Genomic DNA, 17,683 nt, shown 5'->3' with positions numbered 1-17,683 from the left:
ATCGAGATTTTTTTCTATATTGGCTGTATGACTGTATATTTCAACTGTAAGTACTTTCCTTAATATACGCGCGAGTTACTTGAGTGCTTCCTGGGGGTTTCGCCTTCTTAGCGAAATCCCTGCGGGGGCAATTACTGCTTGTAAAATGGCTGACGCCAGTTGTTAGAAAGGTGAATAACGCTATCCACCGAATGATCACTATTCACCAGATAAATCATTATCTATGCAGTGGATAAGTATTTGGGGGAAACCAGTTGCGTTATCTACTGGATAAAGATAACGTTTACTTATCCACCTTTTGAACAACTGGGGCCTGCTTTTTTTTTCGTTTTTGTTGTTGTTGGTTAATTTCCTAACAAAGGTCGCTGCAGTTATCTGTTTCTTCCAGGTCACATGATATTAAACAATAATTTTTTTTTTTTATCCGCGAAGAGTCTTTGAGCGGGCAACATTTTAAATTCTATGACTTGTGATGTCAACGTTCCACTATTCCCAGGAAATGCATGTTGTCCGCTCGTCGAGATCTAACTACTTTCTTAGTTCCGTTCAGTAAACCATGCTTTGAAACTTCTAACCTAAACCTTTTACTCATTTGAAGGAACAACTGTTGTGAAGTTTGGTGCTGAGGCTTTCACAGACCCTTACACCTACTTAGGCTTGGACGAGATAGTGTCCCGAGTGAAGTCATACAAATCGTACATGACAAGTTCAAGTGCTATTAATCCTGGGTTCAAACCAGGCGTTAGAGACACAGTGCTGGTTTCCAGCAAGGTCGATGACATTTGGTTACGCGAAAAGGCGGAATATACAAAATACTTGGTGTGGAGATATTTTGGCACAGCCAACGGTGTGTTTAGAATAACACCTGGGACATTGATTGCAAAATCATATGATCCAACGAAACGACCATGGTAATACGATTATTTTAGTCTTCCTTCTCAAAACTGGGTCTACTTCTCGAGATCTAATTGGTACTATTAACAAGTTATATTATTTTGATACAAAGAGGTGTTGTGATAGCATTTTTACTTTCATGTTATGATAAACACATGTTGGCAAACTCTAAATGACAGTCGGATATAACGCTATTTTTTAAAATGGCTTAATCTAATAAGATTTATGGCGTTATATCCGACTGTCATTTTGCGTTTGCCAAAATGTGTTTATCACAACGTAAAAAAGTTCCTAAAGAGGAGACGCCTAGATAATTCGAAGGAAGGATTAGCAAAGGTTAGTGCACTGCCTTCTGGACGGGAGGTCCCGAATTTGATTCCCAGGTTCAACCTCAAGTCCTTCCATTCTATAGTTTCCTTTCCGTGCAGCTTTAAAAAGCACTGATGGACAGAGAGGGGTGAAGTGAGCGTATCGTCGGCCTCAGGTCTGTTAGTCAGATGACTATTTCGAGCTACCGACGAAAATGAAGGACACCCGTTACTCTTTAAATAATTGCAGGCTTTCCCACCCTCTCCATCCGTTGTAGACCTTAAGGTAATAAACACACCTTTTACGCGAAATAATGTGGAGGACGATACTTTAGCTTTATGACTAACTGGATATGTTTTTATTTTTACAATAGGTACCATGCCGCACTCAGAAACACGGGACGTGTTTCTTTGTCCACTCCTTACATAGACGCATTTGGATCAGGAGTAGTTATAACCGCCTCCCACACTATATACCGCGGTGAAGCTACTCACAAACACAGCGCAAATGACCAGGTCATTGGTGTTATGGGTGCAGACTTTCCCTTGTCTTATTTTCATAAGTAAGTTATTCATCTTGCTCTTCTTTCTGTGTTCTTCATGTCGACTAGCAAAATAGTGGGGTGACTTTTTTTTACAGTGTCGTGGCAGAGCCAATAAGGCTTTTTTTTTTTTAAGAATGCCTTTTATCAAGAAGATAATGTTGCTTTTTACTACCAGACTTTCCCAAGAACTAAATTAAACACATATTTCCTGTCAGACTCTTAACGGACACTTTTCCCAGCTGCAAAGATGGCAACTACGAATGCTTTGTGTTAGACGGAGCTGGTTTTGTCGTCATGCACAAAGACTTTTTGTCGCCAGACATTCAAGCAAAAGATCTTGAGTACGTCCACATCACAGCAAAAGAAAAAGAGATAGCCGAGGACCTGTTACAGAAAGGACATTTGGTAAAGAAAAGATGTAGACACTTGGAAAAGATTCACACGGAAAATTTCTACGAGCTGAGCATCCCGTTTCAAGGCCTCAACACACTGACAACAGGACAGCGATGTAGGCAATACCAGCTTGCTAAAGTTGCTGGAAGTAATGCATTTTTAGGTAAATTATTTGGAAAATTAAGTGATCTTGGGTAAAATTGTCATTTTACTTTAGAGAGATGATATTCGAAGTAAGAAACCCTGGAAGCATGAAGGGTATTAAAATATTAAAGTATTTGCCTTCATCGTGAATGTCGTTCTCGTTTAGGTATCAAAAAGCGGGATGATTCCTGTCCATTTCGAAGTTGCATAACATGCGGAACCAACAGAGAATGCTCCAATCCACCGGTGTCAAGTTGCGAGTGTCCATGCATTTCACGGCTTGACTTTCATTACTGCAGAAATGAATTCCCAGCCAGCAAGTAAGCACATTTAAAATAATAAGACAATCACGTCTTGACGATTATTTTACACATACACTAGCTTTATTGACTTTTAATTGTCAATCTGTATACAATGCAATTAATGCTCTTAACCCATAACCCCTTAGATAAAGCAAGTAACTAGACCAGAATTATTATGGGGAAAAAAGGGGTGAGGGATGAAGTACTCCAAATATGGACAGTAGGTCACTTTTCTCTACATATTGGTGTAACAGTCCGAAATCTACAAGGGGAGAGGTGATAATCCTCTCTAGGGAGTGATAATCCCCCAGGATAGTGAGAGGTGATAATCCTCTCTTGGGGGTGATAATCCCCCAGGATAGTGAGAAGCTAGGTGATAATCCTCTCTAGGGGTTGATAATCCCCCAAGGTTGTGAGTGGAGGTGATAATCCCCCCTGGGTACTGGAGAGGTGGAAAGACCTCTCTAGATGTCTAATTCCCCGGTTTAAGGAGTAACAAGAGTCTATGGGGCAAAGTGTGACCTGTATGGGAGCACTTCATCCCCACAAATACCCCAAAGGGGTATTCCCCATAGACGAACAACAGGAATTGTAGGGCTATTTCCAGAGTCAAATGTCACTTGAAACAATGGTCACATGGTACTTGAACATTGCGTGTAAGATTAGACTGGGCAAATGTCCCATCGACTAGGTATCAGCTGAGGACTTGACCAGGAACAGCAGGAAGTTGGTCAGCGGGCTAAGACTTCCTCCACAGCAGATGGGGAGATATGCAATAACAAACAACAAAACAAAGGATCAGTCTGTGAATTAACCACAATTAGTTGACTAATTACACAAACTGGATGCAACTGGTGTATCTATCAAGTCAGGGCCAGATACTAAGATGTGAGAACCCAATATATATTGACAAAATTTTTTAAACAATGCTTTATCGATAAATCGGAATACACATGCTCATGGTTGTTGTTTGTAAGCTACTAAAAGTAACTGTATAATTTATGGTTTCAACCCAATTATTAAAACAATGACAATAGTACATTCCGAGGCCCCCTTGGGGACAACGACAAGAAGAAAGGTTAGCTCCAAAAGAGAGGACTCACCCAATGAGACCATTATCACGCAACAACAACACAACAACCAGGCTAAAGAGAGGTCCTAATCCTCTCTCTGGGGTCCTGATCCTGGTCCTGATTTTTTTTTTTTTTTTGTATTTTGTATTTGTGTATTTTTTTTGTTGTTGTTTTTTTTTTTGTATTTATTTATTTTATTTATTTATTTATTTTTTTGGTATTTTTTTTATTTTTTATTTATTTATTTTTATTTTGTATTTTTTTTGTATTTGTTTGTTTGTTTGTTTTGTTTGTTTTTTTGTTTGTTTGTTTTTTTGTTTGTTTGTTTTTTATTGTTATTTTTTATTACTTTGTTATTTTTATTATTTTTTTTTATATCTGCGCTTATATGTTTTCCCCCTGGGGACAACCACAACAAACCATCAAGTCCCCAGGCTACACAGAGGTCCTAATCCTCTCTCTGGGATCCTAATTCCCAGGCCCCCTGGGGACGACCACAACAGACAATCAAGTCCCCAGGCTACAGAGAGGTCCTAATCCTCTCTCTGGGATCCTAATTCCCAGGCCCCCTAGGGACAACCACAACAAGCCATCAAGTCCCCAGGCTACAGAGAGGTCCTAATCCTCTCTCTGGGATCCTAATTCCCAGGCCCCCTGGGGACGACCACAACAAGTCGTCAAGTCCCCAAGCTACAGAGAGGTCCTAATCCTCTCTCTGGGATCCTAATTCCCAGGCCCCCTGGGGACAACCACAACAAGAAAGGTGAGCTCCGAACGACAGGACTCACCCAATAAAAAACATTATCACGCAACAACAACACAACAACCAGGCTAAAGGGAGGTCCTAACCCTCTCTCTGGGGTCCGGATCCCCACGCCCTGAGAGGTGGTAATCCCTGAAAATTTTAGCTTATTGCTAGTTTTTACATGACGTCACTATCCTACCGAGATTTTAACTTTCACGATGCATTAGAGCAGCTGAAAACTAATTTTCATACAAATTTTCGCTTCAAAAGGGTTCTTGGTTTTGTGATAGAATACGCTTGAATTTCTAAGCTTTTGCGTGACGCAGAATTTACATGAGGGCCAAAAGAGCTGTCGTGTAGGATTAAAAAATGACTTATTTCAGGAAATTTTGCCACCTAAACAGTTCATGTATTAGAAAAAGTACTACTTTCATGTTTATGAGTTTCTTGAAGGATAAATTCACCCTTTTGTAGCAAAACTCGGTAACAGATGTTTCTGTTGGTTTCCGTCCGCCATGTTGCATGGCGTCTCCATACAAATCTCTATAAGTTTAGGGAAAACATTTCTACGGATATCACGTATACGAAATATTCCTCTGACCTGAGTCTTGGTGAGGGTCTTTGTATATGTACCTCCTTTCATTTCCAAGATGCTGGACTTTATCTAATGAACGGTTTTGATTTTTATTTTGATCTATTTTGAATGGCGTGACACTGAAAACTAGCAATAATTCCTCTTTATGATCCGGAGAACGAAGGAAATTTTTGATTTCCGAATACTGTAAAAAACGCGCCTTTTGAAAGGAGCAGTCTGCACGTGCGAAGCATGAAACCGACCTTGATGATTTTCTGTCATGTATCATTCTCAAGTCATAATATGTTAGATGTGAATAAAGAATTAAAACTGAAATTCAATCCATTATTTGAAAAAACCTCGAAGACCCAATCGTCACAGATTTGATTTTAACAGTCCGTATTCTTTCTTACGCCGTAGTAAGAGCATAATAAAAGCACGGACATGCATACTTGAATCCCCGGGACTTGAATAAAGTGAATTTCAGAGGCCGCGGCGCCAAGTCCTTCTTCATAAGAATAAGTGAACTCAAAAATAACTTTCCATGTCTGAAAGCGCTCAGTACAGTCACATGCACACAATATTGCAAACACAGATGTCGTTCGAGACACAATATAATAAGAATATTAAGTTAACTATCGATAGACCAGAAAAATACCGCACCTGAAGCATGAGAGAGCAACTCTGATCCCAAAGGAAGACACACTGGGCTAAGATGATTTGCTGCGGAGGAACCTTGACTGTGAAGTGCCAGCCGAGAGAGTCGAAACGGCCTAAGTGACGGCACATGCCAGAGGATATCGAAAGTTCAAGAAGAGGAGAAAGCAGCGATATTCGAGAGGAGAGTTGCACGATTGTAGATCAATGTTCCAAGGACGGAGTTTGACCAAGAGCGGCGGTGCAACATCTCTTCGATTCGTGGAAGGTCTGTCCAGAAAAACTCAAACGCGTACGGCTTATACGCAGGTAGAAGATCAAGGTAACTCTTCCTAAACGGTGATCTCGTCATTACAGCTTAGCAAAAATTCCAATTCATGAAGAAAAAATCCAGGCTATAAGTAACAAACATTTTGTTCCACGAAGAGAAGAATATGAAGTGCTATTTTGCTGAGCTAGGCGCGAAAATATAGGCATCAACTGTACATGTGATAGCTGGCATCTAATTGGCTGAGCGAAACACTTAGTGTGACAGGGGTCACATGCAGGAAGTGACCCTAAAAGGAAGTGAGCTGATTCCACTACCGGTAAGGGCGGGTTTATGGTTATCACATTAACTGCAATTTATCCTGTTGTATAAATTAGCTCCAATACAGAACTTGCCGCAGTACACTGTTTTCTAGATCGTCGCTTCAAACGTCGAGTTGTGTCAGATCAAAAAGTTCATGGGCACGACAGTTTACCTAGAAAGAATAAACCTAAACTGAAATGGCAAAGAAAATTGAAAAAGCGAACAAAACAAACTAAAAAGAAACAAACAAATTGAATAGTAGATCTTAAACTAAATTTAGCCTTTATCGTGAACATACACCTTTATTTTTTTCTGAGCTTGCGAACGGCCGGAATCCTCCAAACCATTTCACCATTTTTATTTTAAAACTTGTGCTATTATTAGCGTTAGCTAGGGAAAAGTGAATTTTGTTATTCAGACAAAACATCTGAAGGGAGAATCAAGCAAGTCAGCCAAGAAAACCACTAAAGTAAAGCAAAACAGGCGGCTCGTGATATCGCTTCACTAGCTTTATAACTTACGCTGTAGGTACTGCAATCTTGCTCTTATGCCCGATTTATTCGGCATTTTTCCTCTGTCTGTAGGTTTGTTTTCCATTTTTGCTGTATGAATCTAGATTCTGCGCCGTTTTTCATTGAGTTTTGCCTCGCTATTTTTTTTACTTTAATTTCAGAAAAGGTCGTTGTCAACGATTGCACGTAGGTGTCAATCTTGAATAAACAACACGAACAACTTTTCCAGCAGTCCGTTATCTCCGTTTTTATTTCTTTGTTTATATAATTGTTTAGTTACCCACATCGCCCTCTTTTATTCGAATTCAATTCAAAACCGTGCTGAGATTGGTATGTGTAATTAGCTCTTTTTGTAAAGCCTCTGTCCATTGAATTAATCTGAAAGTAAAAATTCAGGGGAAGAAAATCTTTGCTGTATTTTCTTTGCTGTGGCTTTTAAGTTCGTCAATTCTTTTATCCTTGTTTGACACTCAGATTATGAATTGTCTACCAAGACACAAAAACCTCTCTTTATTCTAAAGAGAGCTTAATTGTGATAATATAAATTACAAGTTAAAAATCATGCTGTAATGTCTTGTTTTGGTTTGCAATCGATCCCGCGCTTTGAGTAACATCAACACGAACGCGCCCTTCTTCAACTCACATAGGTTGAAGGCTGAAGTAAAATTTTCCTTAAACTTTTAAATCGCAGTGGAAAAAAAAAAATGTCATTTACCGGCCTAGGTCGGTCCGTATTTGGAGAAACTGTGCCCTCGGTCTGAGTACCGCCCGAGGCCGTACTCAAGACCTCGGGCACAGTTTCTCACAATACGGACCTCCCAGCCGGTGAATAACATATGTACTGGGACTAAAATAAGCTTGCGCGTAACATCTTATCAGTTGATACCATACACCTAAAATAATATAGCGGGATTCACGAATCTCTGTAAGTATGGCATGGGGTATACAGCACTGCACCTATCCAAAGATTAATTAATTATTCGTCAATAGTGGCCTATTGCAGCTATTAAATAATGGCAAGGCATATTGAGTCCAGTACCTTGATATTAGTTCATCACCTAGCTAAGTCTTATGACTTATTTCAAAGTTCGGCCAATATTTAGCTCAACCCCTGTATCAAGTAAGAGATCTTTCCATAAAGAATTTACAGAAACACTTACCCGAGTCAAAAGTCATCCCTGATATTCAAAATAATAGTTTATTTACGAAAACGATGAACTCTTTCTGTTTTTTTCTTTCAGTGTGTCCATTTGTCCAGTACCAGCGCCTGTTGTCCCTTCTGAACAAGTAAAGGATCCTTCCACAAAGGGTTTACAGAAGTGCTTTGATCCTCAGTGCGACAAAAAGTTAAATTCAGATTCTTGTGATGGAATCGTGGGATGTTACTGGTGTGTCCGCGATAAACACGACGCTCCTCTTAATAACAAATACTGCGCCGACATTAATTCATGTTACGGAGGAAAGGAAGGTAAGAGATTAACTATTATTATGAGAGAGATAATTTGCAATGGAACGAGTCATATCAATAATAATTATAACATAGCTAGAAAATTCGCCTAATCAAATTCAATAGCGCGAGCGTGCTTCATATTCGTATTGAGCACGCTGATGACGTCAATAAACTATTCGTAATTTCTCGAGTTGTTGTGAGCTTAGCAATCCTGAGTCTCCTGAGTGCATCCATAACTCACCAATAGACAATGAAGCGTTTATCATGTTTTTTATAAGGAAATTTAAGAGGAAACGTTTGAATTTGTCAACCGATAGTAAGGAAAAGAGGTGAGTGTTGTTGTTGTTATGATCTCCGCGAGCTGTGAGAGCTATGGCGTGAGATCATTCTTTGCAAAGTTGTTTTCTCTCAATAACAATTTTTCGGTAAATTAATAGTTTTCCGACACCTAAATATGGATTTTACAATCATTTTAGAGTACACTTTCTCTCAGTTTCAGGATAAAAACACAAGATTAACTGTGAGGAAAAAAATATATAGTCACGTAAACATTGACGCGTACTGCTTTGAGCGCGCCCTACAATGATAAAATTTTAAGTTAACCGCTGCATTGATCGCTTTGATAATGTTATAAAACAATTAGTTCATGCTGCAGCTGTGCGTATGTCGAGATATTGAGCACTTGGGAAGTTTGGAGAGCACTCAAGAGGCTAGAGGCTAGTGCATACGCACGCTGACGCATGAACTAATTGTTAATGAAATTATAAAATAACAAATGTGACATCATCATTAGGATCTTCATTATTTTCTTTTTCTATTTATTCAGCCTCATCAGTAGCTGCATCTAAAAACGAACCTGTAGTTCCATCTTTACCACGTTTCCACTCCTCCACTTGAATCGTTGCTGCTTCTACTCCCGCATCTGCATATTCAATATCCACTGTTTTGCTTCAACTCCTGGGCGCCCTTTTGTCAGTACTGCTTCTGATCTTACATCTGCACTCTTATCTCTCCTGTTTAAGCTTCGACACCTGCACTGCCATCTCTACTGTTTCTGCTTCCACACCTGCACTGCCATCTCTTCCTTTCTGCTTCCACCTGCACTGCCATCTTTATACTGTTTGTTTCTGCTTCCAAACCAGCACTTCCATTCTCTACTGCTTCTGCTACCCAAACCTGCACTTCCATCTTTATTATTTCTGCTCCCACACCTGTACTTCATCTCTACTGCTGCTGCTTACCCAAACTTGCACTTCCATCTCTACTGTTTCTGATCTTACACCTGCGCTTCCATCTTTTCTGTTTCTGCTCCCACTCGTACATTACCGTCTCTACTATTCTACTTCCACAGTCCTGAACTTCCATGTGTACTACTTCTGCTCCCACACCTCCAATTTTATGTCCACTACCTCTGCTCCCACACCTACACTTCCATTTTCACTGTTTCTGCATCCACACCTAACCGCAATTCCATACTGTTTCTGCTTCCAAACCTGCACTTACGTACATGTATTTAGAACTGCAGCGCCCAAACCTGAACTTCAACCTCTATTGCTGCTACCCCCGCCTTTGTACTTCCATATCCACTTTTTCTGTTCCCACAATTGAACCTCCTTCGTAATACCACTGTTGTCCCAACACCTATACGTTTTCCCTTCTGCGTTTGCTTCCACACTTACACTTCACCTCTGCTGACTCGGTGCTTTTTATCTCTTCTGTGCCCAATACCCAAACCGCAAATGCACGATAATCATCGGTGCCTACACATTCATCTTAACTGCATGCATCTGCACCTTCATCACTACTTTCCTTCATCACTACTCTACCTGCGCATTTAAATTCATTCATCTCTTTTTCATTTTCATCTGCTTACAACCTCCTACTTCCGCATCGACATTTTCTTTTCCATCTTCACCTCATAGGCTTCATTAATGTTATTATCCTGTAAGACAGTGCTTCTCATAATTTCAACCAAAATCTGTTTAAAGAGAAAGTTCTCAATAACGTTTCGGTTGTGCCTTTTTTGTGCGTCAATAACTCGCTTACATGTACTTCATGCGTATTAGTCAAGAGCAGAATTTAGAAGTTTATTTTTAAAATGACAATCTGTTGTGGAAAAAAAGAGTTATTTCAGTTTACAACGTCTGATTATAGCTTAAGAGGTACGAATGTGTTAGTCTTGCCACAACCCAAAACAACTACATATAGATATGCCGCAGCGAGAATTGGAACTCGCTTCCTGATTGTTTTAGGAGAACCACTAGTCTGAAAGAATTTAGACGTTTACTTTTTTCCCATAGTTTCTTAAATTAGGCTTTTACTTTTACTACCAGTTTGTGTTTTTTGTTAATATGTTTTTTTTAAGTGTGAGTATATGTAATTTATCGGAAATACTAGCCCTTGGCTACTCTAAAATCCCAAGTGAAATAAAGTTATGTATGTATGTATTTATGTCTGTCTGTCTGTCTGTCTGTCTGTCTGTCTGTCTGTCTGTCTGTCTGTCTGTCTGTCTGTATGTATGTATGTATGTATGTATGTATGTATGTATGTATGTATGTATGTGTGTATGTATGTTTGTAGGAAAATATAGTCGAAAATAGGAATTGAAATTTCCGACTATAATCTAGAGTAAAGTTGTAAGAATGCAAATTGGTAAGGGCTTCCCAGGGTCCGCGCTACACTAACGTAAATACAGAGTACACCCCATTATAGCAAAGCCTAGTATGGGCAAGTTGTAATAGTTTGACCTTTTTTAATTTTATTTACAGGGACAAGAGCCCCCGGAAGTACAAATATTCCGAAGGACAAAGATGGAAAAGCTCAAGTTAGTAACAAAAGTGGAATGTCTGCTGGTGCTATTGCTGGCATTGTCTTGGGGGTAATTGGTTTCATTGTTGTGATTATTCTGATTGTGGTGAAATTATTCAAGAAGGAAATTATCCCAAAGACCACTGCAAGGACTGGATGTATTGGACGAGGAGTTCCACCACCAGCACCCAGATCAGTAGTGCATAGCCCGCCACCTCAACCTTACAAGGTTCCTTACGCCTCTGAACCTGGTACCTCTATGCAGCTGGCGGGCATACCACCACGTTACGAATCGCCTCCGCCAAGTTATGGTGAAAATCAGCCTAGTGCACCACCCTACAATCCTTACTACAAACAAAGTTTTAGATACAAATAAATCAGGCATCAGGATTTTGAGTAAGCGTAAAAGTGATTAGAATCACGCCATTAAGCCCGCCAAACCTGCATCTGTATTAATGCCCTATAAGTTTGAGACCAAATTTCATTGCCTATCCTTTTTAAGTGCCTATATAATCTAAAAAAAATCATTACTATTATCTATTGCGCGTGCATTTAAGACTACAGTTATTTACTTGACAATACATGGTAGTCCAAGAGATAAATGAAAAGATCGGGAAAAAAAAGCAATTAAATTTTGTTAGGTTATGAACTCTGTTCAACTCATTCTTAACTGTCATGGTTGAGCAGAGACGGCGTAGTCTCTTGGTAGGTTGGGGTGTGGGTTCTATTGTTGAGGACCTATTAATTACATATGCAAAATGAGTTTGTAGTAAGTTCTTTTCCCTTTGTTACGTTCGATTTTGCACCTCCTGCGCTAACTTACAGTTTTAAGAGTACGCAAAGCTACATTTTTTCAATAATTTGCTTTTCATTGTTAGTTGTACTTTTTTACTGAATTATTATTTCTTTTCTTTTTTTTGCGTTAACTGGTGCTTAATGGCTTAGATCTTTGTACAGTTTTGGCTTAATAAATGAGAGCATTGTTTAATTATTTGTTGTTGTTTGCAATTCGATGTGTGCTTTTTGGTAAAATAAAAAACATGAAAAAATTTCTCGATTGTGATTGGCTAAGCGAAATGCAGTTTTTAGGTAACACGGCGCAGAAAAAAGGTAATTGAGTGAGAAGGAAAGGTAATTTAGTGCAGAAAAGAGTAACAACCGTGATATTCTGATTGGCTAACAAACAAAGGAACTCACTGGGAGCCAATCAAATGCGCCATCTAAATGGCGCAAAATTTGGATCCGCTCCGGACCAGTTTCGAGCAAAAAAACCGCAATGGTTGGCGTTGTGTAGGCATCACAAGGTATCCAAGGGCGGTTTGAGATATGGAAACTAGCGTTGACCTTGCAGCACATTTGCTTCGCGACCGAGACAACTGTAGAGGAGCTGAAAAACGAAAACACTGCTAAAAGCACTGGTTTTTGGCTCTCTGCCGGTTTGGAAGAATTGGTGCGTAGATAAGGAAATTACTGATGAAATTGGAAAATTATGAGCCGGCTGAGCTTAACACTTTGCTCGAGCATTTCTACGCCGAAATAAACAATAAAAAAGGTGAAGATTATGAACCAGAAAGCCTTAAAGTAATGATGGCATCGCTTGATAGACACTTAAAGAACAAAGGCTGCACCCTGTCCATTGTACGTGACCGAGAATTTAGTTCGTCCGAAGAGGTGTTAGAGGACAAAGCGAAACAGCTTCGCTTGGCTGGCCGTGGTAAGCGCCCAAACCATAGTTAATTGAGTGGAATGGTTATGAAACCCGTCAGACTCCTTTGTTATATGTTTTTGTGGACCTGAAAGTGCACAACGTTCAATAGAATTCCTATCATTTTGATTGTATTGACCAATAAAAACGTTGCATTAATTTATTCCGTAACAATTTGCCAACAGAAAACAAAGGATTTTGCACTTTCGGGGTGCTTCCAACATAAACTGCAGCACTGTTGTTTTTATCATTGATGTTTGCCGCTTTTCATAACCAGACTCCTCTAATAACTATGATGAGAGGACACAGAGGCTTTTTACTGGAAGTACAATCCCACGCAGGGATATTTTCTTCGCGGGCAGCTAATCCGACTTAATCGCATTTAATATGTCGCGCTCCTCGAAAGTGGGAAAATTTTCTTGTCGTGCATTAGATTTCAGATACATTTTCTTAATCTTCAGAATAAATTAGTTTACGCGCAAAAGACTTCTAAAAAAACACAAGGCTCGTCCCACTTCGAGTCCACCTTCTGGAGATACGCCGGCTTGGTAGCTGGAATACATTGCCGAGGCGAAGATCTGGCATTTTTTCCTCCTCGTCGGATTTTCTCCACGACAAATGTTTACATCCGTAGTGAGAATGCAGCGCATATCGGTGGATTTTACTTCATGCGGCTTACTACTTTTGAAAGAAGAGTGCCGGATTTCATCGTTTTGTTCATTTTTACTAGTGTTGGCGAATGTAAGGTAAAAGAGCCCACAATTTTAACTGAAGTAAGAATTGAAGTTTTAAGAGCGAATGTCTGTAAAAATCGAGCAACCGGCGGCCACCGTCAAAAATTAAATTTCGCCATATCTTGTCCATACATACTTATTAGTAAGTAACTAAACGTGGTGTAGTTTGTTTTTCAAAAGGCCGCTTGGATTTGGAGAAAATCGACAAAATCAATTTTCGTGGTCGGCGACTTGAAAACAACCAAAATTTGAGGCACAGTGAGGCGGTCTCAAAACTTCGCCCTCACGCAGAAAGGAAGAAAGCGTGGTAAAATATTCCCCGATAAATCAATTTATAAAGGGTTTTAGCCCTAGTATGGCGATTAATTCTTATCTTAACGTTAATGTGGAAGGTAAACAATTTTATTTTAGTTTTGATTCTTTTTCAACTCGACGAAGATTAAATTTAGACCCTTCCATTTGACAAATTATTTTCCCCAGAACCAATGATCTGTATCCTGCTTACGTGCAAGCACGATAACCAAACTCGCGGTGGCTTTGGTTTGGTCTCTGCAACTGGAACGTACCTTTCACTGGACACGTGGTTTTTCCGAAATTTCAAACAGGAATTTTTGTTCAATGGAAAGGGGGTAAAGTGCCTACGGAGAAACGTTGGCCCTGCTAGGAAGCTGACCCTACCACCCTTCTAGCAGCTGAGCTAACTTTTTGTAATTTAAACGGTTCGCCATGTTTTGTAAGGAAATGTGTGAAACGTTGCCTCTTCCAGGGAAGCTCGGATAGGCGGGTGACCCTTCTGCTCGAGACAAATTTTCTTCATATAAGCGGGGCCTAAATTTTAGTTCTTTACATTAATATCCATAGTCCAGCTGACGCACATTTTTTTTGTTTTTTGTTCTACAATGTGGAAAACTGAAATTAAAAAAATACAGTGGAACCCCGTTGATGCGACCAGCGTTGGGCCATAAAATCCTGGTCGTAATACCGAGGTGGTCGCATTAAAGAGGTCTTCAAAATAATAAATGACACGGAGATTTTCAATTCTGGGTGGAAAGACTATGGGAGGTGAGCTGAGACAAGAGGTGCTCGTATAAACGGGTTGGTCGCAAGGCGGGGTTCCTCTGTGTATAAACAGAACCAAGAGTTTGACGATCGAATAACTATGTTCAGATTAGAAAAATATGATTGCAGAATATTTACGAAAACTGTTATCCAAAACAATGGAACTTGCATATGCGAGAGAAAAGACAGCCGCCTGATAGGTAATAACGCGGTGAAATAGCTAGAGATTGAAGCCTGAAGTCAATCAAAGGCACATACAGCGCAACGGGAGGAAGTTGACGTGAAAAACGATATTTTTGGGCTTATTTAATATTGTATGGAAGCACACTTTAAGAAAACTCAGGAAAAAAAGAAAAAAAAAACATGATTTTAATTGTTAGTAGTATAATCTGCTACTTCTGGCAAGAATATTAAAAAAAAAGGCGTCGCTCAAATGGTTAGATTGGGAAGCCTGTGAATACTGTCACGGAACACTTTTGACCAGACTTTTATGACCAAAGAGGTATCGGCAGCCCGAAAGTTTCACTATCAAAATCGCAGTTTTGTGAGATCTAGAATTTTTAAATGGCAATGGATGTAAAAGTGTGACTGCGGAAAACAAAGGCCATGTTCTGTTCGATGTTATATTCACGCACCGCGTTTCCTCGAGTTTTTGGATCTTCGGTTGATTGGCACGGGACAAGGCGCAATGCCAGTTCACAAGAACGGGAAAACGCATTTGAGGTAACATAAATTATCGTTTCAGTACAAATGTCTTTAATACAAGTGCAATTGTGAGTTAAGTTTCTTTTGGAGAGCCCAGCCATCGTGACTTGTCGAGCAACAACCAACCGCCTTTCTTGAAAAGTCTAATATTTCAAACAAAATTTATTCAACTTCAGAAGGTTCGTGTGAAGTACAAATTTAATTACCTAGGCCAATTCTTACATATGTTTTAGCACAATGTTTAAATAACAAATGACTTGAGTTTCAGGTAAAACCAAGGTGTAGCACATGCCTAAAATATAAAACGCAACTTTGAGACTAAATTTAAATTTCGTTTAGTCGAAAAAGAACCCAAACTAAAATAACATTGTTTATCTTCCAGATTATCATTAAGATAAGAATTCATCACCAAACCAGAAGTAGAACCCTTTATAAATTGTTTTATCGGGAAATATTTTACCCCTCTATCTTCCTGTGTGCGTGCGAGCGAAGTTTTGAGACCGCCTAATTTCGCCTCAAATTTCAAGTCGCGGACCACGAAAATTGATTTTGTCGATTTTCTCCAAATCCAAGCGCCCTCTTGAAAAACAAACTATACCACATTTAGTTACTTACTTATGCCTCTTATGCCTATCTATGAACAAGATATGAGCGAAAATGATTTTTTGACTGTGGCCGCGAAATTTCGATTTTGCTCGATTTTCGTTTACAGACATTTGCTCTTAAATTTGTTACTGCAGGCGATAAATCGTGGAATTGGAATTCGTGAAACCCGTGAGTATTACCTCTGTTACCTAATGTCATGCTATGACTCCTCGCTTTTTCGATGCGTAACACGGATACAAGCGATAAATTAAAATTTCTTTCGCAAAGTTAAATATGATTTACTTATCGAGACCATTTGACGAACATTGCTCGTCGTATGCTTTATTTACTTGGCTTATTCAGGCTACATGCCAGGAGTTAGATGACAATGTTTGTGTGCAAAAATTATGCCGATAAGTTTTTGCATCTTTACAATGAAACTCATGTGAGCCAAACTTGTTAAATCTAGCAAAACACTCTTCTGATATGGAGGAACTTTGAACGTCTTTCGGGGCCCAATACGGTGTCAAATTTTTAGGAGAAACAAAGCGTGATTGTAGGAGAAACAGACTATAGCTTTTTTTTCTTTGAAGAGAGCGCGAGGCAAACGTCCGTGAGTACAGTGTAACTCGGTGATTCTTTAGGTAGAGGTAACAAACATAGGCTGCACTTTAGGTGGCACACCCATGCGCGCGTGCATAGTGTAACCCAGTGAGTATTTAGGTAGAGCTAACAAAAATAGCCTTCACTTTAGGTGGCACACCCATTAGTGTAGTGTAATCCAGTGATTCTTTAGGTAGATCTAACAAACATAGGCTGCACTTAAGGTGGCACACCCATGGGTGCAGTGTAACCCAGTCATTCTTTAGGTAGAGCTAACAAACATAAGCTGCACTTTAGGTGGCACACCCATCCAGTGATTCTTTAGGTAGAACTAACAAACACAGGCTGCACTTTAGGTGGCACACCCATGGGTGCAGTGTAACCCAGTCATTCTTTAGGTAGAGCTAACAAACATAGGCTGCACTTTAGGTGGCACACCCATGGGTGCAGTGTAACCCAATGATTCTTTAGGTAGAACTAACAAACACAGGCTGCACTTTAGGTGGCACACCCATGGCTGCAGTGTAACCCAGTCATTCTTTAGGTAGAGCTTACAAACATAGGCTGCACTTTAGGTGGCACACCCATGGGTGCAGTGTAACCCAGGCATTCTTTAGGTAGAGCTAACAAACATAGGCTGCACTTAAGGTGGCACACCCATGGGTGCAGTATAACCCAGTGATTCTTTAGGCAGAGCTTTCAAACATAGACTATATGTGGACATCAGATGCTGACAAGTTTTCCAGTTAAAACTTTGTCATAAAGTGCTACACCATGGCAATTCGACCATTTCTTTAACGCGCGCTTGATACATTGTTTTGACGCACAATTGATAGTCAGGAGAAGTTGTATTGTCTAAAACCATAGCAAAAGACACATTTACACACATTACAGAGGTAAGGTAAGGCAATACATGGTATTTCCCTCAGGTACATTTTCAAGTATAGAAAAATAACTACCTAACTAAGCTAGAAATGAATCTAAGATAAAAACTAAAATAATAATATTAAAGGTAAAACAATAAAAAACCTGCTTTACATTGAGGTCTTGTGTAAAGATACATATAACTAAATTAAGTTTTTTTAATTTTCCTTTAAAAACATTATTGCCACACCTTCAGAGACAAGCTGTTCCGCAACACTCTTCCTTTGTTAGAAAGGCTTCTTTTTTATAATTCAGTGCGGGGTTGTGGAACAGCGAGCTTGTATTCATGCATGCATTTTCTCTTAGGTTATAAGCGGTTACATCGCATGCAGCGACGAACAAAACGCGAAGCCGTCAGATATTCTAGAACCGTGTTATTTACAGTACTGTGC

At 39.6% G+C, this 17,683-nt stretch overlaps 1 protein-coding gene across 1 annotated transcript; it reads left to right on the top strand.

The window, feature by feature from the left end:
- The first annotated feature begins 580 nt into the window (after positions 1-580).
- On the top strand, positions 581-11,352 carry LOC140923485 (VWFA and cache domain-containing protein 1-like). Its single transcript, XM_073373571.1, has 6 exons — positions 581-911; positions 1,577-1,765; positions 1,963-2,303; positions 2,451-2,604; positions 7,960-8,186; positions 10,937-11,352. The coding sequence occupies exons 1-6, from the start codon at positions 700-702 to the stop codon at positions 11,350-11,352; spliced, it is 1,539 nt and encodes a 512-aa protein (XP_073229672.1). The 5' UTR covers positions 581-699.
- Positions 11,353-17,683: the final 6,331 nt, after the last annotated feature.

This window comes from Porites lutea, chromosome 13 (assembly GCF_958299795.1).
Source record: "Porites lutea chromosome 13, jaPorLute2.1, whole genome shotgun sequence".
NCBI classification, from domain to species: domain Eukaryota; kingdom Metazoa; phylum Cnidaria; class Anthozoa; order Scleractinia; family Poritidae; genus Porites; species Porites lutea.
This window is presented reverse-complemented; position numbering and strand designations above follow the sequence as displayed.